Source organism: Erythranthe guttata, chromosome 3 (assembly GCF_056151865.1).
Source record: "Erythranthe guttata isolate IM_541 chromosome 3, IM_541, whole genome shotgun sequence".
Lineage (NCBI taxonomy): Eukaryota > Viridiplantae > Streptophyta > Magnoliopsida > Lamiales > Phrymaceae > Erythranthe > Erythranthe guttata.
Window position 1 is genome coordinate 16,370,970 of NC_142535.1, and position 21,129 is coordinate 16,392,098.

The 21,129-nt window shown below is 36.6% G+C and overlaps 5 protein-coding genes across 6 annotated transcripts; 1 reads left to right on the forward strand and 4 right to left on the reverse strand.

The window, feature by feature from the left end:
* Positions 1 to 6,994: 6,994 nt before the first annotated feature.
* On the reverse strand, positions 6,995 to 9,069 carry EMB1793 (LYR family of Fe/S cluster biogenesis protein). Its single transcript, XM_012974116.2, has 2 exons — positions 8,525 to 9,069; positions 6,995 to 7,310 (listed from the first exon to the last, which is right to left on the reverse strand). The coding sequence occupies exon 1, from the start codon at positions 9,014 to 9,016 to the stop codon at positions 8,534 to 8,536; it is 483 nt and encodes a 160-aa protein (XP_012829570.1). The 5' UTR covers positions 9,017 to 9,069; the 3' UTR covers positions 6,995 to 7,310; positions 8,525 to 8,533.
* A 156-nt stretch (positions 9,070 to 9,225) lies between these two features.
* On the forward strand, positions 9,226 to 11,086 carry LOC105950748 (Pentatricopeptide repeat (PPR) superfamily protein). Its single transcript, XM_012974114.2, has one exon. The coding sequence runs from the start codon at positions 9,284 to 9,286 to the stop codon at positions 10,910 to 10,912; it is 1,629 nt and encodes a 542-aa protein (XP_012829568.1). The 5' UTR covers positions 9,226 to 9,283; the 3' UTR covers positions 10,913 to 11,086.
* Positions 11,046 to 12,023, reverse strand: LOC105950749 (LYR family of Fe/S cluster biogenesis protein). The gene is made up of 2 exons (XM_012974115.2): positions 11,795 to 12,023; positions 11,046 to 11,316 (listed from the first exon to the last, which is right to left on the reverse strand). Exons 1-2 carry the CDS (start codon positions 11,898 to 11,900, stop codon positions 11,177 to 11,179), a joined length of 246 nt encoding a protein of 81 aa, XP_012829569.1. The 5' UTR covers positions 11,901 to 12,023; the 3' UTR covers positions 11,046 to 11,176.
* An 897-nt stretch (positions 12,024 to 12,920) lies between these two features.
* LOC105950635 (uncharacterized) lies at positions 12,921 to 15,539 on the reverse strand. 2 transcript variants are annotated; one of them, XM_088816065.1, is made up of 6 exons: positions 15,338 to 15,539; positions 15,005 to 15,048; positions 14,810 to 14,908; positions 14,203 to 14,259; positions 14,051 to 14,114; positions 12,921 to 13,951 (listed from the first exon to the last, which is right to left on the reverse strand). In XM_088816065.1, the coding sequence occupies exons 1-6, from the start codon at positions 15,347 to 15,349 to the stop codon at positions 12,983 to 12,985; spliced, it is 1,245 nt and encodes a 414-aa protein (XP_088672191.1). In that variant the 5' UTR covers positions 15,350 to 15,539; the 3' UTR covers positions 12,921 to 12,982. The 2 variants fall into 2 exon arrangements, with proteins under 2 accessions (XP_088672191.1, XP_088672192.1); XM_088816066.1 differs by lacking the exon at positions 15,338 to 15,539 and adding an exon at positions 15,134 to 15,220.
* Positions 15,540 to 16,407: 868 nt separating this feature from the next.
* Positions 16,408 to 17,628, reverse strand: CDSP32 (chloroplastic drought-induced stress protein of 32 kD). The gene has a single exon (XM_012974129.2). It carries the CDS (start codon positions 17,460 to 17,462, stop codon positions 16,545 to 16,547), a length of 918 nt encoding a protein of 305 aa, XP_012829583.2. The 5' UTR covers positions 17,463 to 17,628; the 3' UTR covers positions 16,408 to 16,544.
* Positions 17,629 to 21,129: the final 3,501 nt, after the last annotated feature.

Below are 21,129 nucleotides of genomic sequence, written 5' to 3' on the forward strand. Positions count from 1 at the left end.
CACAAGGAAACCCGCCCTATTATAGTTTTGCACCCTATTTAAAGGCCACAAGCACTCAATTAGAGATATCTTGACCTTTCATCTTTAATCTTTAGGGTTTTTATTTTTAATCTTTCTACACGCAATCAAGGAGCACAAGAACGAAGACGAAGACTTGACGAATCTTCATCATAGTTCTCCTCTTTTATTGTTATTTATAGTTTTATGATTTTTCGTATTTTTATTATGTTTTTCGTAACGAACATGCGTAGCTAAGTTTTTAATCTAGGATTTTGTTGGAACCCTATGTAGGGATTGTGAACCCTTTTTCTTGAGATTATGCAATTATGATTTTATGATTATTTCTTCTACTTGATATGATTGTTAGTGCATGAACTTGATCAATTTATGTGCTTTATCTGTGATTATTGGGATTGACTTGACAGAGCTATTTTGATAATTAGACGGTAAGTATAAGAGCCTTCGAGTAGTTTTCACCGGATGAGTGTGTCAATTGCATGTGGTGTCGTAGACATACAGATATTACCTTAGGTAGCCACTTACGAGACTTGTTAGTTAATGCTTTATTTATAATTGGTTTGCATAGACATATAGTGAATCGTTTATGAATAATAGACTCATAATACACGCGACAGCGGGTTATGAGTAAATTAGTGTCTCGGGTTAATAATCATGAATCATATATTTCATAATTGAGGGGTTTTGGGTGAGCAATTCTTGCATAGGGGGAAGATAAAATCCTAGATCCGTTTATTATTGACTTTTTCTCGTGATTACTTGTTTTCTTAATTATTTTAATTTTATTAGTTAATTAATTTGACAACCTTGCGTAGGCTGGATAAAAATCACAATTGTTAGGATTTGGTACTTAGGATTAAATAATTTGCGTATTCCCTGTGGGATCGACATCCGACTCTCACGAGTCTACTTTACTACTTGTTTGCGATACGTACACTTGCGTGTTGGTATTTAGCACCCAACAAGTTTTTGGCGCCGTTGCCGGGGAATACGGCTAAATTATTTATTTATCCTAATATTAAATTTGAGCAATTTTTCTTACTTCAGCCATTTTATTTATTTTATTTAATTAGTTTATTTTTATTATTTTTGTTTAGGTACTTTTTATGCGAATGGAAGAAAAGAATAATCGTAGGGGAGATGACCAAGGGCGCTTACCGAATGCGGCAGGAGAGATCGTCAACGAGCAAGAGCAACGTCAGCTAATTAATCCACCACCTCGTCAACGAGCATTGCATGAGTACACCGTTCCAACACTCAATGGGTTTCAATCAAGCATCCAGCAGCCCCCCATTGAAGCCAACAATTTCGAAATTCGAGCGGGACTACTTACTATGCTCCAAAACAATGGGTTATTCAGCGGATTAGCTCATGAAGATCCGCATCTCCACTTGGTCAACTTCCTCGAAACGTGTGATTCGCATAAGATGAACGGAGTGTCGCCGGAAGCACTGCAGCTCCGCCTCTTCAAGCACTCTCTCCAAGGAGCCGCAAGAGAATGGCTACAAACTCGTGCACCGCATTCCATCTCGTCTTGGCCCCAGCTAGCACAGCTCTTCATGAACACGTACAACTCCCCAACCAAAACGGAGAAAATCCGGAGAGAAATACAAAACTTCTTACAAGAAGCCGGTGAAGCGTTGTTCGAGACGTGGGAGCGATTCAAACAATTAATTCGGAGATGCCCGAATCACGGTCTTCAAGAGTGGCGGCAACTTCAAATATTTTATGATGGATTGCAAGATAATTCGAGAACGGTGCTCGATTCAGCAGCTGGTGGTATGTACATGAGCTTGACATATGACGAAGCTTACGAACTTTTGGAGCGAATCGCTAGGAATAAATACATGCGGGCATCGGACCGGTCAAATAGCGGAGCCATAAAGACGGGAGGAATTTTGGAGTTAGACGGAGTCACTGCAATCACGGCCCAATTGGAGAAGCTATCGAAGCAAGTAGCGGCTTTGCAGGCTCAGCAAGTCCACGCAGTCCAAGTTCCCGACCAACGCATAGAAGAAACGGAGTCTTTGAATTATGTGCATGACACCAACCGACAACAGAGGAACCCGTACCCCAACACGTGCAATCCCGGATGGAAGGATCACCCCAACTTTGGATGGGGAGGGAATCAGCAAGGACAAAGGCAAGCACCACCTCAAGCTCCACCCCAAGGAGTTGACCTCGCTGACATCTTAGCAAAATTCATGACGGCGACTCAAGCATCCATTCGAAACCTTGAGACACAAATGGGGCAACTTGCAACCCAACTAAACGCGAGGCCGTCGGAAGCACTGCCGTCGAATACGAAAGATCCTCGAAAGAGCAACATCGAGCAGTGCAATGCTGTGAGTTTGCGAAATGGGAGGCAATTAGAAGAAGTTCCTAAAAAGTCCGTTGCACCACCGCCTATTGTAGAGGAGCCCAAGGAAAAAACCGAGGTCGGGCCAAGCAACACAAAGATCACAGTAAGTGAACCTACTCCCAAGGTACCTTTCCCTCAACGTTTTCAAAACTCTAAGCTTGATATGCAATTTCAGTCATTTTTGGATTATCTTAAAAAATTGCATGTTAATATTCTTTTTGTTGAGGCACTTAAGCATATGCCGAATTGGGTTAAGTTTATAAAGGAACTTGTATCGAAGAAGATGAGGCTTCCGGAGTGTGCAGCAATCATAGACCTCAATGAGCAAAGTAGTGCTATCCTTGCAAATAAAATTCCACCGAAGCTTAGAGATCCGGGCAGTTGTACCATTCCATGCACAATAGGTACTAGGTATTTTGGGCGGGCGTTGTGTGATCAAGGGGCGAGCGTAAATTTAATGCCTTTATCAATTTATGAGAAATTGAATTTAGGAGAAATTAAGCCTACTTCCGTGACCTTGCAGCTAGCCGATAGATCTTTTACTCACCCTTTAGGTATAGTGGAGGATGTATTGGTCAAGGTAGATAAGTTCATACTCCCGGCCGATTTTCTAGTACTAGACATAGAGGAAGATGAAAATATTCCCCTTATCTTAGGACGCCCCTTCTTAGCAACTGGTAGGTCAATTATTGATGTAGGAAAGAGAGAGCTAAGAATGAGTGTGGGGGAAGAAACAGTGATCTTCAAGGTGTACCGGGTGGATGAAAAGCCTATTACGGCTAATGGATGTTATCTTCTTGATGAGGTAAGTGATTCTAAACTTTTTCCTATTAAATTACATGATTTAAATTTTTTTGTGGATACTAATGTGCATGTAGGAGAACATAAGAAAAAGGTTGAGTTGGTTACAACACCTACTCAAAACACCGTGATAAAAGACGATGTTGGCAAGCCTCATGACATCAAGAAAAATAAATTCAAGGGCAGTCCTAAGCGAACCAGTCGAAAGAAGAATCGGATCAACCCATTTATTCAAGACTTTCTCCAAAAGGAAGTTAGGAGATGGGTTCAAAAGCTAAGGAATTGAAGAAGAGGAACAACGTCTGGCTGAAGACTATAAACTTAGCGCTTCTCGGGAGGCAACCCGAGCTTTCGTTTTTCTTTTCTTTTATTTTATTTTTTTTTATTTTATTATTTGTGTTTTTATTTATTTAACTTGTTAGTGTTTGCTCTTATTTTATTCCAGCTTTGAAAAAGAAAAAAAAAAAAAAAAAAGTTTTAGGGGCACTAATAGGAAGTTTTTATTTTGCAGGGACCTAATTGCAATTATTCACACGGCCGTGCAAGAAAAGGGCAGGAATTTCACACGGCCGTGTGAAATTTCGGGGAAGCTACTGCCCAAAATAGGAAAAGGGCACGGCCGTGCGGAGTTTACACTTAAATCTCGCACGGCCGTGCGAAATATGAAGAGCTACTGCCCAAAATTGGAAAATGGCACGGCCGTGCGGATTTTTCACCTAAATTTCGCACGGCCGTGCGAAAAAAAAAAAAAAAAAAAAAAAAAAAACAATTTCCATAATTCCCAAATCCCCTCTCTCCCCCAATTCGAACCCTCGTCTTCCTTTTTCGAAATTTTCCCTTTTCTTTGACAAATTTCACCGAAAATTTACCAACTACACACATATACTACGTAATCAAGGTGGTTTGTTGTTGATTTGCGCAGGGAGATTCAAGAACGGTGCAATTTTCTCGAAAAAACCCATTCCACCAAGAACGCCCACCAGGTGTTCGACGAAGTGCCCAAGTCAAGTTTGGGGGAAATTTTGCACACCAATTCACTCCAAAGCTCCTCCACCAGCATCCTCAAATTATGGGAAAACGAGAACGTGACGGGTAGGGCACCTCACACGACGATGGTCCCGACGCTTAGACAGGTGTTTTCTATCCTTAAACTTTGGGCGAATCACATTGAGGGCAATGTGAATTTTAAGTTTGGGGGTGGTTATATTTGTGTTTTGCTTGTTTGTTAGTTTGCTTGCGTTATTTTTTTTGCTTTAGTTATCGTTTTATTATTCGAAAAAAAAAAAAAAAAGTAATAAAAAAATTTTTGGTTCGACGCATCGATGAATTATGATGATGGGAGATGGCCAATGTTTGATGATGAAATTGCTTGCTTTATGTGATAAGGAGTTGGTATTTGTTTAGTTTTCGATTCAACGGAACGTAGAAGTGAATTATTGCTAGGAATCACACCTTATGCATTGCTTTGGTTGAATGTTTTGTATTTTAAATTTGGAATTTATTTGTGCTAAATCATGCTTTGTTCGGTTTTAAATCTCACCTTAGGACATTTATGATACGAAGTGTTGGGTAGTAAGTGATTTGGGATATGATTTAGGCCTTCTTTGAACCGTTTGAGCCTTTCAAGCCTACCTTTAAATTTTTATCCTTAGAACCTTGATTTGAGCCTCGGAGAGAAAAGGTGTTCTTTCTTTTAGCCAATATGTAGAAGGTAGAAAAGTGGAGATTTTTGAATAATTATCCCTTGGATTTCGGTCGAAATGTTTTATAAGATCTTTCTTCTTCTTCGATAAAAAAAAAAAAAAAAAAAAAAAATAGATAAAAAGAGAAATAGATATATATGTGCATCTTTATATATATATCTAAATTCCTCGATTCGAAAAAAAAAAAAAAAAAAAAAAAAGAAAAAAAAAAAAAGAAGAAAAAGAAGAAGAAGAATAGATTAGAAGGGAGAAATAAGGACTAGTGGATGAATTGTGTTGAAAACTCGAGTCATTGCCTCAAGGCAAAAGTGTTGACGTGTGAATTTTGGAGAATCGAGTTTATTAAAGTCCCTAGAGGTGAATTCATTGTTTCAAACGCCTATCTCTCAAATTTTGGCGTAATCACCTCAATTCAAGAAAATTAGCCACACATTCCCATATGACCTACCTTGGACCAAAGAGCCTAACAATTGAAAGCCACAAAGTCCCAATGATCCCAATAGCTTATTGTTCAATATTAGTTGAGTAAAATAATTTGGTGAGTATTTGGAGTCAAATATATGCATGTAAGTATAAATTCTTTCTATCTTTAACTTGCAAATATTGGATACTTGAAGCAATTGTATGATTTGTGGTTTTTGGTAATAGTGAGTGACTAAGTGCCGTTGAATGTTAAGCTTGCGAATACCTATGAATTGTCATCATAATTGCAAGTTCTGAAAACGCGAAGTTGACCCATCAATCTATGTAATGAGATGTATGGTTTTGTTTTGTGTTCTTAATTTGATTTTACTTGAGGACAAGCAAAAGTTCAAGTTTGGGGGTGTGTTAAGTGTATATTTATACACTTAATTATACCTTTTAATTGGAGCTTTTGGTGTGTTTTTATGATAATTGGTGCTTAAAATGGCTATTATTTGTATTTTAGGTGCAAATTGGAGAATTGACAACTTTTGGGGTGAAAACTGCAAATTCAGAGAAAAAGTGGGCCAAAAGTGAAAAAATCAGATTTCCTGCAGAATTAAAGCCCGCGCGGCCGTGCGGATTTTAGAGTTTAATCTCACACGGCCGTCCGGATGGTCGAATTGGCGCAGTGAAGGAATCCTAATTACACAAGGAAACCCGCCCTATTATAGTTTTGCACCCTATTTAAAGGCCACAAGCACTCAATTAGAGATATCTTGACCTTTCATCTTTAATCTTTAGGGTTTTTATTTTTAATCTTTCTACACGCAATCAAGGAGCACAAGAACGAAGACGAAGACTTGACGAATCTTCATCATAGTTCTCCTCTTTTATTGTTATTTATAGTTTTATGATTTTTCGTATTTTTATTATGTTTTTCGTAACGAACATGCGTAGCTAAGTTTTTAATCTAGGATTTTGTTGGAACCCTATGTAGGGATTGTGAACCCTTTTTCTTGAGATTATGCAATTATGATTTTATGATTATTTCTTCTACTTGATATGATTGTTAGTGCATGAACTTGATCAATTTATGTGCTTTATCTGTGATTATTGGGATTGACTTGACAGAGCTATTTTGATAATTAGACGGTAAGTATAAGAGCCTTCGAGTAGTTTTCACCGGATGAGTGTGTCAATTGCATGTGGTGTCGTAGACATACAGATATTACCTTAGGTAGCCACTTACGAGACTTGTTAGTTAATGCTTTATTTATAATTGGTTTGCATAGACATATAGTGAATCGTTTATGAATAATAGACTCATAATACACGCGACAGCGGGTTATGAGTAAATTAGTGTCTCGGGTTAATAATCATGAATCATATATTTCATAATTGAGGGGTTTTGGGTGAGCAATTCTTGCATAGGGGGAAGATAAAATCCTAGATCCGTTTATTATTGACTTTTTCTCGTGATTACTTGTTTTCTTAATTATTTTAATTTTATTAGTTAATTAATTTGACAACCTTGCGTAGGCTGGATAAAAATCACAATTGTTAGGATTTGGTACTTAGGATTAAATAATTTGCGTATTCCCTGTGGGATCGACATCCGACTCTCACGAGTCTACTTTACTACTTGTTTGCGATACGTACACTTGCGTGTTGGTATTTAGCACCCAACACATAACACTGCAAAATATGTGGAACAAAGAATTTAAGTTACAATTTCACCCTTTCATAGTTGATTTAAACAAATACAACATTGAGGAACAAAAGGTACGAAATTTAGACCGGTTAAGGTGATTATTAAACCATAAAAACTGCCTATTAAATAACTAATTTACATACAAACTACAGCAGTAGCACTCTTCTTCACCGATCGAGAATTTTTTTATGCCAATGTGTTGTGCTTCCAAGTACGAAAAGAATTATCCGACTTATCCGACGCACATAAGCTGTATAAACGAGGGCAATAAACTGCATTCGTCATGTCCTCAGTCACTCCTTTGGTAAACCTGATAGATCAATTATATACATCACAAATCAGATACCAGAAATATGTAAAACAAGCAAATTCTACAAGCATCGCGTGCAACCTTTGCCACAAATAATATGTCGTGTGCAAATTGATGCATAAAATAGATAACATTGTACCACCGAGAGGTGTTTATTTTCATCTGTTCTGTAATATTCATACGCAAGATCGTAAACAAAACCAGACTAACGGCAAGAGTAACCACACTCCTTAATATACATCTTGCAATGGTCTTGCAAGGAGATAAATTTTTCATCGGGATCTATTCTCCGATAAACAATAGGCACACCCCAAAAGAAAATGCTACGTTACTGTTTCCTTAACTTCACTTTTTAGAGGTAAAATTGCTTTATCAAGAACGGTTTTCTAACTCTAAAGACGACTATGAAATCGAAGAAGTAACACACGCATACTCTAATCTGTTCGGCTTTTTCGTAGAGGGATTCTGTAGCAATCAATCAGCAAAAAATCCACCCACTTCAAACAGTTTTCAGCTTCAGTTCCTACTTCCTAGGTACGTCACCATTTTACCAAGAAAGTCTGTTTTTTGCATTAGCTTCTAAGTTTACATTTGTTTACCCAGTGAAATCTCTATTCACGTATATTTTGCGTTTTTCTTCGTTGGTTTTGGATTTGATTCGAAGTCCTAGTTCGAGTAATCCTAGAGGTCCATCTTAACATCAAGCAACATAGTGAACCGCAAAATCGAGACCTAAATTACAGATAGATCGAAAGAATCATTCACATAGCAATTTTTTAATTACAGGTCCATCTTAACATCACGCAACGTAGTGAACCACAGAATCGAGACCTATATTACAGATTGATCGAAAGAATCATTCATATAGCAATTTTTCAATTACAGGTCCATCTTAACATCAAGCAACGTAGTGAACCACAGAATCGAGACCTAAGTTACAGATTGATCGAGAATCATTCACATAGCAATTTTTCGATTGCATCTTTAGATATGAATATGTACAATAGCAGAAAAATCACCTCTACAAAAAAACCCTAAAATAGCTCAAAAAGGAGTAAACCCTCATTTGAATACTTCAAATTGTACCCTAATCATCATAATTCATGACAGTCAAACGTATTGAAATTTGAACAGGAGTGTTTTTTTTAATTCGATTTCAAATCAAATGCAACCAAAAAAAAAATAATTACAGAACCGATCGGAGAAATTATTACCGCATTTTATCACGGCCGATGCGATTCGTTTCTTTCCTTCTCAATTTGCTGCTTCTGCTTCTCCACGAGCTTATCGAGCGCCGACTGCACCGCCTCACGCCCTCCGATGAGCAGCCGGGTTACGATTTCCGGGTCCTTTTCAAAGCGGGCATCCTCGAATTCCTTTCGGGCATTTTCCCTCAACACGTCACGCCACAGGACGCCTCGTGAATCGGGCCACACGAAGAACCCGGTCGCCCGGATGATGTCTCGGTACAGGCTCAACGCCTCGCGCCGAGTGCTGGTGAGTCGCTGCCGAGTTAGGAACTCGTTTTCGTCGTCATCGAGTTGGTGCTTCGTTTCGCTCTTGACCAGGTGTCGGTCGAATAGTTCGTCAATCGTGTCGGGTCCGTTGTGTAAGGAGCGGTCACGGAGATGTGGGAGGGATTCGGTGGCCCGTAGGCGGCGCACGGCGGCGCCGATTGTCCGGCAATTTTGTAGCTTGTAGATCATTTCGTTTTCCTTTTTTTTTTTTTTAAATAATTCGGAATTAAATTTATTTTAGTAAATCATTTTGGTTGTGTTAGGCCCGGGTTTGGGTTGAATTGACATGGGCCGGGTTTGGGTTGAATTAATATGAGCCGGGTCCATCCAGATAGGAATAATTGGTTTGATTTTGGGCTAAATCCAAAACCTAATATTTAGTCGATTCATTTTATAGTAAATATTTTTTTCACTAAAACTTCTGGTAATTCATACAGAAGCAGAAAGCAGCCTCCAATGGCGACGATCGCCTACTCAAACCGCCGCTTAAATTTCGCCTTACGTTTCCTTTCACCTCTCTGCAGAAACAACCTCAACTTCTGCACCTCATCTCCCGCCGCCGCCGACGACATCGTTTCAGTAGAGGAAACCGCCGATGGACCCCAAGTCCCATCCCCCGCCGCCGCCGCACTTTCCCCGGAAGAAACACTTGCCGCCGAAAAATTCTATTCCCTAATTAAAGACCACCACCGCAATAACCCCAACCTCCTCTTAAACCCTAAAACCCCCCTAAACCCCGACGCCGCTTTTCCCTCTCTCAATTTTGACTTCACAAACATCTCAACCACCCATTCCCCATCCCCCGCCGTCGTCCGCCACGTGATCGAGAAATGCGCCGCCCCACGCCACGGCATCCCCTTCCCCCAAACCCTCGCCTTCTTCAATTGGGCCACGTCAAAGCTTGAGTCTTCTCCTCCATCTCTAGACCTCTTCAACGAAATGATCGATCTCTCCGGCAAGGTACACCAATTCGACATTGCCTGGCATTTAATCAATTCGATGAAAGCCCGAAATGTTCAAATCCAGCTCGAAACTTTCTCGATCCTCATCCGCCGCTACATCCGAGCCGGAATGTCTGCAGAAGCAGTGCACACTTTTAACCGTATGCACGACTACGGATGCGAACCCGATCGGAAATCTTTCTCCATAGTCATCGGTATGCTGTGCAGAAAGAGACGCGCAACCGAAGCACAAGCCTTCTTCGATAGCTTGAAGGAAAAATTCGATCTTGATGTTGTTGTGTACACGAGCTTAATACATGGGTGGTGTCGTGCGAATAATATCACTGAAGCAGAGAGAGTGTTCGGAGAAATGAAGGCTGCCGAGATTAAACCTAGTGTCTATACTTACACTATTGTAATCGATGCATTGTGTAGATGCGGCCAAGTTACGCGCGCACACGACGTGTTCGCTGAAATGCTCGATATAGGGTGTGCCCCAAATTCTGTCACTTTCAACAATCTGATGCGTGTTCATGTTAAGGCTGGGAGGACCGAAAAGGTGCTGCAGGTGTACAATCAAATGAAGAGGCTGTCTTGCGAGCCGGATGTTATTACGTACAACTTTCTGATTGAAGCTCATTGTAAGGACAAGAATCGAGACGAGGCAATTAAGGTTCTTACATCGATGATCAAGAAACGGTGTGAACCTAATACATCGAGTTTCAATCCGATATTTAAGTGCATAGCTCAAGACCAAGATGTAAATGCTGCCCACCGGTTATTCGATAAGATGAAGGAGGCTAAGTGTACACCTAACACGGTGACGTACAACGTGCTGATGCAGATGTTTTCTCTGTCGAAGTCGATCGATATGGTGATCAAGCTTTGGAAAGAGATGGGTGAGAACGAGGTCGAGCCTAATGTGAACACGTACAAGATTCTTATTACAATGTACTGTCTGATGGGGCATTGGAACAACGCGTACAAGTACTTTAAGGAGATGGTTGAGGAGAAGTGTTTGAAACCTAGTCCGAAGATGTACGAAATGGTTATGCAGCAGCTGAGAAAAGCAGGGCAGCTTAAGAAGAACGAGGAATTGATGGAGAAGATGGTCGATCGGGGGTTTGTAACTCGGCCTCTGTAGCAAACGACACCCTGCATCTCGAATTCTCCGATTGGCTTAGCGCCGTTTTTGTTATTTCATTTTTCTAAACATCGTATTCTTGAAGCATGATTAGCTTGTCTGTAATCTCGTTTCGTTAAAATGTTTGAAGGTATTTAATGTTGAAGCTTGAATATCGAATTTGAAAAACAAAAAGTATTTCACACTTACGATTCGAGGATGATAAGTTATTACAACATAAGTAAACTATCATCTCGAAGAACAATGGGGAAATAAATCGAGAAATTAACGCCCTTGCATATCGAGGGTCTCGTCGAAACGCTTCAATCTCTCTAATCCATCACTAATCAGAAACCTAATCCTCTGTTTGTCTTTGCAATCTTTGTTCTGTACCACCTCTTGTCTGATCATCTGTCTCACTTCATCTGAAACCCAGAAAAAATTTAATCTTGAAAAACAATATATATATATATATATATATATATATATATATATATATATATATATATATATATATATATATATATATATATATATATATATATATATATATATATATATATATATATATACATAGTTACATATATGTATTTATACAAGAAACATACATATAAAAACCCATGAATTGCATTCTAATGGAATAACATAAAAATAACTGAAGAACATAGTAAAGCTAGCAAGACCACAACTAACTAAATTGGGGAAGATATTTTTTCAAGCAAAGTTCAAATCTTTACCAAATTAAGATGAAAATTAACCCAAAAAAAAACAGAAATGGATCGAGAATAAAGGGGTATAGTAGAAATTCAGCAATTAAAAGTGCACAAAAATCATAAATACTAATGCCAGGCACAAAATTGGAACAGCCAGAATTTGAAGGTAGAGTGAAAAGAGGGGTGGCACCTTTAGAATCAGGGGGAGATCTGCGTGAAATCCGGAGAGCTTGTCTGTAGAGCTTCAGTACCCTAGCTCGGAGAAGGAAGTCCTGCAAATCCAACGCCAAAACCATCACTTCTCTCTCCTCTTCCTCTCTCTCTCTCTCTCTCTCTCTCTCTCTCTGGTTTCTTACTTTCAATCGGCACTTCCCAAAAAATAATCTTTGGGTCCAGTGGGCTGCGAAAATAGTAAAGCCCATAGAGAGTGTAAATAAACTCTCCATTGCCTCTCATGATTGGTCGGGTCGGGTTGGGTCCACTCCGCTTAGAGTCTAAATTAGGCGTATGAACGAGTCGATATCGGCTATTTTGGGAGCCTCGAGCTCGAGTCCATTTTGTCGAGCTCGAGCTCATGGAGTATTTTTTTTTTGGCTCGAGCCGAAGCTCATTTCAGTTTTTTTTATATATTATAATAAAAATTTAAAAAAAATAATGAATTGTAATTATATATTTTTGTATGTTTTTTTTTAATATTATTATTATAAATTATCTATTATCTAAATAAAAGATAATAGATAAAAAATAAAAAACTCGCAAGTCGGCTCGTGAGTTCATGAACAATCAAGAAAAAAGGCTCAAACTCGACTCGTCAGGAAGCTAGCTCGAGCTCGAAAAACTCGAATTCGAGTTCGAGAGCATCTACAATGGAGAGGGGAGTTTCCAATACTGCATTAAATATTTTTTTTCCTATTTTAACCTTATTAATTCAACTCTAATACTAACTTTCTCTTATCATATCATTACGATATATGATCAATATTATTTTAGCTTTTTTAATGTATTTTTTTCCTGAAATCAAGACACATTTATTGATATTTTCAATACTTGTGCAAATCTGAAAAACGATAATTAATTAGAAACGCATGGAGTATATAAGAACAAACTCAATTATTATCCATTGACAAAAGTTTTTCACCATCCAAACATGAGGTGGATTCCGGTAAATACACAAATATGAGGTCAGACCTTACCCAAGGACAGTTTTCGTAATAAGACCTCACCCAAGGACAGTTTTATAATTACACAAATACGAGGGATTCAATGATTTTATAATTACACAAACACGAATTTTGAACAATCTAAGTTAAAAAAGAAACAAAAACAACCTTTTTTCTTAAGCCAAATTAAATCGTACACCTCTATTACATAATACTCTCTAATCACACTTATCTTTTGAATTGTCCCGTTTAACTAATAGAACTACGGCCCCACAAGTAACGGCAGCATGCGGAACGTATACTAAATCCCGACTCAAATGCGCAGACACCCCGATCAATAGAGCCACCGCGCAATCATAAAAGCTAAATATTTCGGACGCCCCAAAAATATTAATCACCGGAATTAAATTAAAACAAATTAAAAAACCAAAAACCATTCCCCGAGACCCCTCCACAAGGTGGGCTAACCCAAAACAAACGAGCACGAACGCAATCTCGAACATCCATTTTCCAAACAGGGGAAGTTTGAAGTGCTTGCTTTTGTCGGAGAATGATAAGAACATCATAAATAAACCATAGGCGTCGTTAACCAACATTATCCCGACAATCCCAAATAAATAGTCCTTGAAAAAGCCCGGTTTCTCTATCGTTTCTAGAGGGAGTACTAAGGTGGAAGCATATACCCATGATACCATAGCCAATAGATACCATACCACGGTCCTTCTTTTCGTGAAGGGTTGTGGCGAGTGCGGATAGTTCTTCGTTCGTCTATTAATACTTGTGAAAAAACCCGACACTTGTTTCGACCGACTAGTGAAGAAAGTAGTACTAGCGTTATAAATCGGCTTACCTACTAATGGCTTAATACTTTTGCCTATTTCTTCGTGGTTAAAGGCTTCTTCGTTTGTTTCGTTTTGCAAATTTATTCGAGCGAGATTGGTAGTTGTTGGTATTGTTTGTTCATTGGAGGCCGTTGAAACGTCTTTGTCTTCTGACGATCCATTTCGTACGTTTGTATCATTAGAAGGAATAACATACCGTCGTATCTTCTCGTCAATTCTAGTCTTCTTACGGTAGAAAAGTAACTTCTCGGCACCTCTTGTCTTGAGTTCTAATAGAACATGATTAACCAATGGCTCGTGCTTGCCAACGTGAGTTCTAAAGAACTCGTAAGCATGCGTCGTTACCTGCAAACAAAAAAAATATTTAATTTTATTTAGGATGAAGAAAAAATGACTGAAATCAATAACGACGATGATTATCGAAAAAAGCATTAGAGTACGGACTTTAGTTCTTCGGGAACACAAATATACGAACAATGCAAGCTTAGCTCCGCCGTAGATCGGAAACCTTCGCGAGAGAATTTAAAGTTAAACGCATAATTAATTTCGAGCGTAAAATAAAAATACTAATGCAATTTGTTATTTAAAATGTTTACCATGTGTTCAAGAAAAGGGTAATCTTTTCAACAACTGTCAAAACAACCACTAAGATCCTGCAAGTGTAAAGATGGTGTTACTTCTAAAAAACATGAATAATAATAATAATAATAGGTAAATTACGGTCACTCCTGAGGTAAGATCAAATTACGAAAAAATCCTCATGAGTAACTACAACCACCCCATCAACAATGAATCTTCTTACATATCAATTCTTGTAGTGTTAGATTTAGTGGAATCTTCTACGTTATGTGGAATACTCTCCAGTTTGTACCCGTTTTACACGATTCGAGGTCCTCATTTTTAAACAAGATAATCATAAGGTGTGTTTATTGAATTGTAAATATCAAATTGTGGTGCATCACTAACTGCATTTTTGTACAAAACAAGTACAAAAAACTAGAGAACATTTCAAGAAACCTAGGAGATTATGTTTAATTTGACACCATAAGAAATGAACAATTAAGAATATCTATAGTTGAGGAAATGGTTGTAATTAATCAAATATGAGGCGGAGTTTCATAATTTGAGTTTACCTCGGGATGCGACCGTAATTTACCCTAATAATAATTAGAGGAGTACAAAATGAAATTACAGAAAATTTACCAGTATTTGCACCAAAAACGAAGCTGTTCAACATCAGGCTTGTTCATCTCCACAATTTTAAAGCATTCAAAAGCAGGATAAACAAATCCTAGTATAAACCTGCAAATTATTTTTTAAAAAATAAAAATATTAAAAATCAAAATTAAAATAAATAAAAATGAATTTTAAGGATCAGAGACTGGTGATGAAACTCACACAAGGGCTCTAACGATTTGCGATCCAATTAGCATCTTCATTCCCTGTGACATGAATAAATTATTCCAGAAAAAAATGAATTATATTCACATAAATAAATAAATAAACAATAAAATTATCCTGGAATATCTCTCGTATTTTTCCCTATGTTAACAAACTTTACGATTGTATAGATGCTGCTGGGTCAAGGAGTTACTATTTTCAAGAAAATGCAAACATACATAGATCAATTTTTTTATTATAATTATTTATCCAACTATATATTTATTTTAGGACCCCTGAGATATGCTAAAATAAAATTACGATCCATGTGGCATCCGTAATTACACTAACCCTTGAAAACATTGTTAGAAGTTCTAACGGGATAATAGATTGGATAAATTATTTCGTTAGAGTTTTTACGGACTATTAGTTTCAGGAAGTGATGGAGAGTTAAGGCGAACATGACATTGCTCCCCACGCATTTCTTATATCACCTCCTAGTTTTATGTTGTTTCTGCAACTTCCTGGAATTAGCAGTCGGTTAGAACTCTAACGGAATAACTGATCTTATCCCGTTGGAGTTACTAACAATATTTTAGAGGAGTGATTATAATTATCAATACCACAGAGACATCAAAGTAATTTAGCATACATTGGGGTGCATGTGTAATTAGTAATTACTATTTTCGCTAGCTAGTCACTTTTGTCTTTTGATGTATATTATGAAGTCCAACTTTACCCTTTTAGGCCCAATTTATTTTCTCCCTTCGTCGGCCCATTTTAAGTTATCTAACGAATATTTTAGAAATTTACAGTTTTTGCCTCTCAAGTTTGCACCAATTTCATATTTAGTTCTTTATGTTCACAAAAAACCTAAGTAGTACGAACACGGGGACACAGGAAATGGACACGGGGTAACTTCGTTTTCCAAAAATATTATAATGTTTAATATAATTCCACAACTTACATTTTGGGCATATAAATTTATTTTAGTATGGAATTAACATCTGCAAAAATATTAAAACACCACGGCATAATATTTAAGATGTTTGTAAGCGTATGCAATTTGGAGTTTTAATTTAAAATGAAATTTGGATTTATTTTGTGTGGAAATGTGTTTCCAAATTTTCAGTATTATCAGAAACATTTCCGAAACTTTTAAATATTTATCGAAATGGCCCTGAATTATTTGCGACATGTGTCATGAAGTTTTGGTTTCCGTGGAAATGCGTGTGGATTGAAGTTTACATGCATCATATCAAAAAAACACATCCGCTTTCTTATGTTTCAACTTTCAACAATATCACATTTTTGGTCATTTTTTTCAATTTAACTTTAATCCATCAATTAAGAGGGTAGTAATGGTTAATTAAGAACCAAATGACATAGTTAATTAAGATTGTTTGATATAAATCAAGTGATTACTTAAAAGTATATATCCCTTCAAAAATTAATTGTCACACAAATCCACCAAAAAATATAAAATCCAAATAAACATCATCCAAATTATTCTAATTTTGTATAATTAAACTTAATTAATGAAAAATAATAAAAAATTTCAATAAGTGACCCGAACACCCTGGTATCTAAGAATCTCGCCGATAAGCTCGCCTTTACCCGACCCGACATACCGCCCGCAAATCTCACCATTTCTAATGAACAGAAAAGTGGGCACCTCCACAACTTCCATATCCTTCAAAAACTTCATACAGCTCTCGTTTTCATCTCCGTTCATCCGCGCAAACACCACCGTATCCTCCATCGATCTGGAGAGCTTTATCACCGTCGGGTACACCTTCACGCAGGGGCCGCAGTGCTTCAATCCGACGTCCAGAACGATCAATTTGCCGTCGATTTTGTGGTCTCCGATCAGCTTCTCCACGTCCTCGCCGGAGTGGATCTGGAGCACGGCGGAGTGGCTGTCGCCGTAGTAGAGGACGTCTCCGGCGAGTACGTCGGGGCCGATCCCTTCCTCCTCGTGGATCTTCTCCATGGATTTGTAGAAGCTGAAGTGCGGGACCTGCTCGACTTTCTCCCGGGCGCAGAGGCGGCGCGTCTCGTCGGATTCGTCGCCCATCACCAGGAGGAAGTCGACGTCGCTGCAGTTGCGGCTCAGGTCCACCATGAACGGGTAGATCTTGCTGCTCTTCGCGCTGTGGCTGGCGGCGAACTCCACCACCACCAGCCGGTTCTTCGCGGCGCGTAGGGCTTCGTCGAACTCGTCGGCGGTGTGGACTTGCTTCACTCTCTCGTCGCCTTTTTTCAACTTCTCCGCACCCGGAGAGGCCGCGGCGGCGGCGGAGACGGAGACGGCGGTGCTGAATTTCCGGCGGCTTTTGGTTTCTAGATTGGGGAATTTTTGTTTGGATTTGGATTTGGATTTGGATGAATGTAGGGAGGAAAATTGAGGGGTGGTGTTTGTGATGGGGGTGAGATATGGGGCTTGTTTGGCTAAGAAATTTGTGATTGTGGCCATAATCGCAAATTAAGTGGAATTGGGGACTGAAGAGAGAAATAATAAGGAATGAAATGTGCAGAGAGTAAAATGAAAATGGTGGAATTATAATTGAATTGGATTTGGTTGGATTATATTATTTCATCCAGTGGCTGTGATTGGTCAGCTTATGTTATCCATATATTTCAGATATTTATTCTCCATGCATTATACATAGTCTAGCTTCTAGAAACAAAATTGGTTTTTTTTTTTTTTTTTTTTTTTTTTAATTTAATAACTTTTTATTGTGTTTATGAATTTTCAAAATCCTACCAACTACTAATTATCTTTCTATGGTTCAAAAAAGTTGTAAAATAAGGATAAATTGATTAAATTTGTACTACAACATTGTATAAGTTGTTTATGCATCGTGTAACATATTTTAGAATTTCCAAGTTACTTGTAATTATATAAGGAATGATCTAACGGTTGGAGCGAGTGAGTCTGAGTCAATTGACCCAAATTCGAATTCAGTGTCAACGATCGTTCGATCGAGTTTGTTACACATGGTTAGCCTAGTTTGTTACCTAATAAAACAAAATAAAATTATATATATAAAAAAAGATTTGTTTTACAAATCTTACAATTAGACGCATAAGGGTATTATGTTCATTAAAATAGATATTCCATGGATCTATTTGATTCCATTACTGTTAAATCTGTGGGTGTAAATTCATCACACGGAGACTAAAGGTATTGCTCGTAATTATTCAAAGACTGAGAGTTTTTTTCGTAATTAAACTTTACCTTTGAGGTCTTTGTAATTTATCATAATTTTTAAGAGCACTTAAAATTTTAGACATGTTATAACGTGAGGTATGAATATGTGCCACAAAAACATTATAATATGAAACCAACTATACAAATGCAAATTTTGTCAGTGCTTAAATTTGTCTAGAGTTTATTTGTGTCACAGTCGTGAAAATTAAGTTCAAACATTGTGTTACCATTGGAATAAGTCGCACTTCATTTTCATAATTGTCATTGTCTTTTAGAGAAAAAAAAATCTGAAAATAGGCCAAAAACATAAAAGTCACATTTTATCAGCCAGAAAATTAATATATAGATATAAAGGATCTGACACTTTAGAAGATCTTGTTACAAATAGTAATATCGAATACGAAATTGGAATATGCTAAACAAATTACACTTTAGAACTTGATTTTATTATTATTATTATTATTATTATTATTATTATTATTATTATTATTATTATTATTATTATTATTATTATTATTATTATTACTCTAGTTGTATCAAAGGGCCCAATAAATTATTGAGTGAAAAAATAAGAAAAGGCCCAATTATGCCTGAAGAGATCCATCACAAATGTTGGCAACTATTTTTAGTACATAAAATCAAGGGTTAAATACAGTTTGCACCCTTAAACTATAGGGGTGGTAACACTTACCCTCTTAAAGTTACAAATGTAACACTTACCCCCCTCATTAATGAATTTAATGATAAAACTTTGATTTTGAATGATGTGGCATTTTTTCTTCCAAAATTGTCTTTCTAGCTATTATATTGATGCATATATAATAAAATATTTTCAATAATATTTCAAAAACTAAATTTTATAAAATATAATAATTATTAAAAAAATATTTTGATTTATGTTTAACTCCACATTTTAGTTACTATAGACCCTAATATAAATAAAAATCTCAATATTTTAAAAAATATATTAAATACGTTAAACATTTGCAAGAAAAAAATTATTTTCAAGACTTAAATGGCCAATTTTTTTATGATAATTATTGATTTGAAAATTTATTTTAGTTACTTAAATATAAATTTTAATAAAATAATATTTAAATATTTAGATGTTTAAATAATAATTTCTTATTAATTTTTGAATACATTTTGTGATTCTCAAAGTAAAAAGTGGGATGATTATATTAGATCATATACGCATTAAAATAAATATATAAACTATAAAATCATAATTAAAATTCGAATAATCGTTAAATTTTTATTAGCTACAAATGAACACAAGATAAAACAAAAATACACTAAAATTCAATTTTTTTCATTCATAAATTTACAATATTGAAATAATAAAATTAAGTTTTGGCAAAGTTGTCGAATTTTTTATTATTACATATTCATTATTTATTTAATGGCTAGAAGGACAATATGGGAAGAAAAAAATACCACATCATTCAAAATCAAAATTATACCTTTAAATTCATTAATGAGGGGGGTAAGTGTTACATTTGTAACTTTAAGGGGTAAGTGTTACCACCCCTATAGTTTAAGGGTGCAAACTGTATTTAGCCCTAAAATCAACAGTGTATTTGCGAATTTGCCTGCTTTTCACAAAGGTAATGGACACAACTTCAATAGTAGGAAAAGTTTCAAACTAATTTTCTTCATTACATAAAAAATTTACTCTTTGAATAGTTCTAACACTACATTCCTCATCATCGTGAATCCGTACGAATGTGCGATTATCTCCTACTTACCAACGGCCGCCGTCGAGGTACCATTATTTGGACATCAAACACCTCCACCATCACCAAGGCACCACCATTTGGATATCAAAAACCTCCACCGCCGTCGATGAGTCTGGACATGAAAAAACCTCCATCGACGTCGAGGCACCACTGTCTGGACATCAAACACCTCCACCGATGAAATTGAAACAACCATCATTTCATAAACCGGCAACTACATCCTCGACGGCCCGACAAATGCATCGCGTGATAGAGTTTCTCTCATCCGTTCTATACACTCTAATTTTTCTTTCATCAGCTTTAATATTGTTTTTTGTTAGTCAATTTATTATTTTTAGTCTAATGTACGCTTTAACATTTTAAAATGCAATTTCAAATCGGGAGTTTTTACTGATTTCCCTTTTCTTTAAACACCTAAGGAAGTCACATGTTCCAAGCAATTGCACTCTAATTACCTAATTATTATTCCTAATTATTATGCAAGGGTTTTGTTTGTACTTAGATTTATGCATTCAAACAATCAACCCGCGCTACTTAAGCACAATTATTGAAGTAACATAATTATTTTGTTGGTCTCGTCAATATATAATGCATGACGTGCTTTTGAACACTTAGGTCTCGTTTGGTTGCAAATATAAGATTAAATAATCTAATGAAACACAATTGTATTAATGGATCTTGAAAGGTACATAAAAAGATTTTTAAAAGGCAAGATAAATCATGATAACATAATATTTACACATCGACCAACAAATTATTGGGATAACAAATACCAAACAAAGTCCAATTATTTAGTTAATCATGATTAATCTCCACAACCAAACGAGACCTTATTGAATTATTTAAAAAAAAATGCAGACGGATTGTGTATGCTAGGATATAAGGGTAGAAGCACCTTCAAACATATCCCTTTGCTCAATTAAAAACAAAACCATAATTTTTCCTAGAATATTTATTCATATCTAATTTTATAAATTGCACATGTTAATTAGTTATCTCAATATATTGACATTAAACTAAAAAACAATAAAATATCAATATCAAAAAGAATATATAAATTGATAATTGTGGTGAAGCTTGTACGCATCAAAATATGAAGTAATTACATTATATTGCTGCACAAACCTTCTTTTCCTTTTGCTTCATTTTTGCCCCTTTCATCAACTTATAAGCTACGCATCATTTCAACT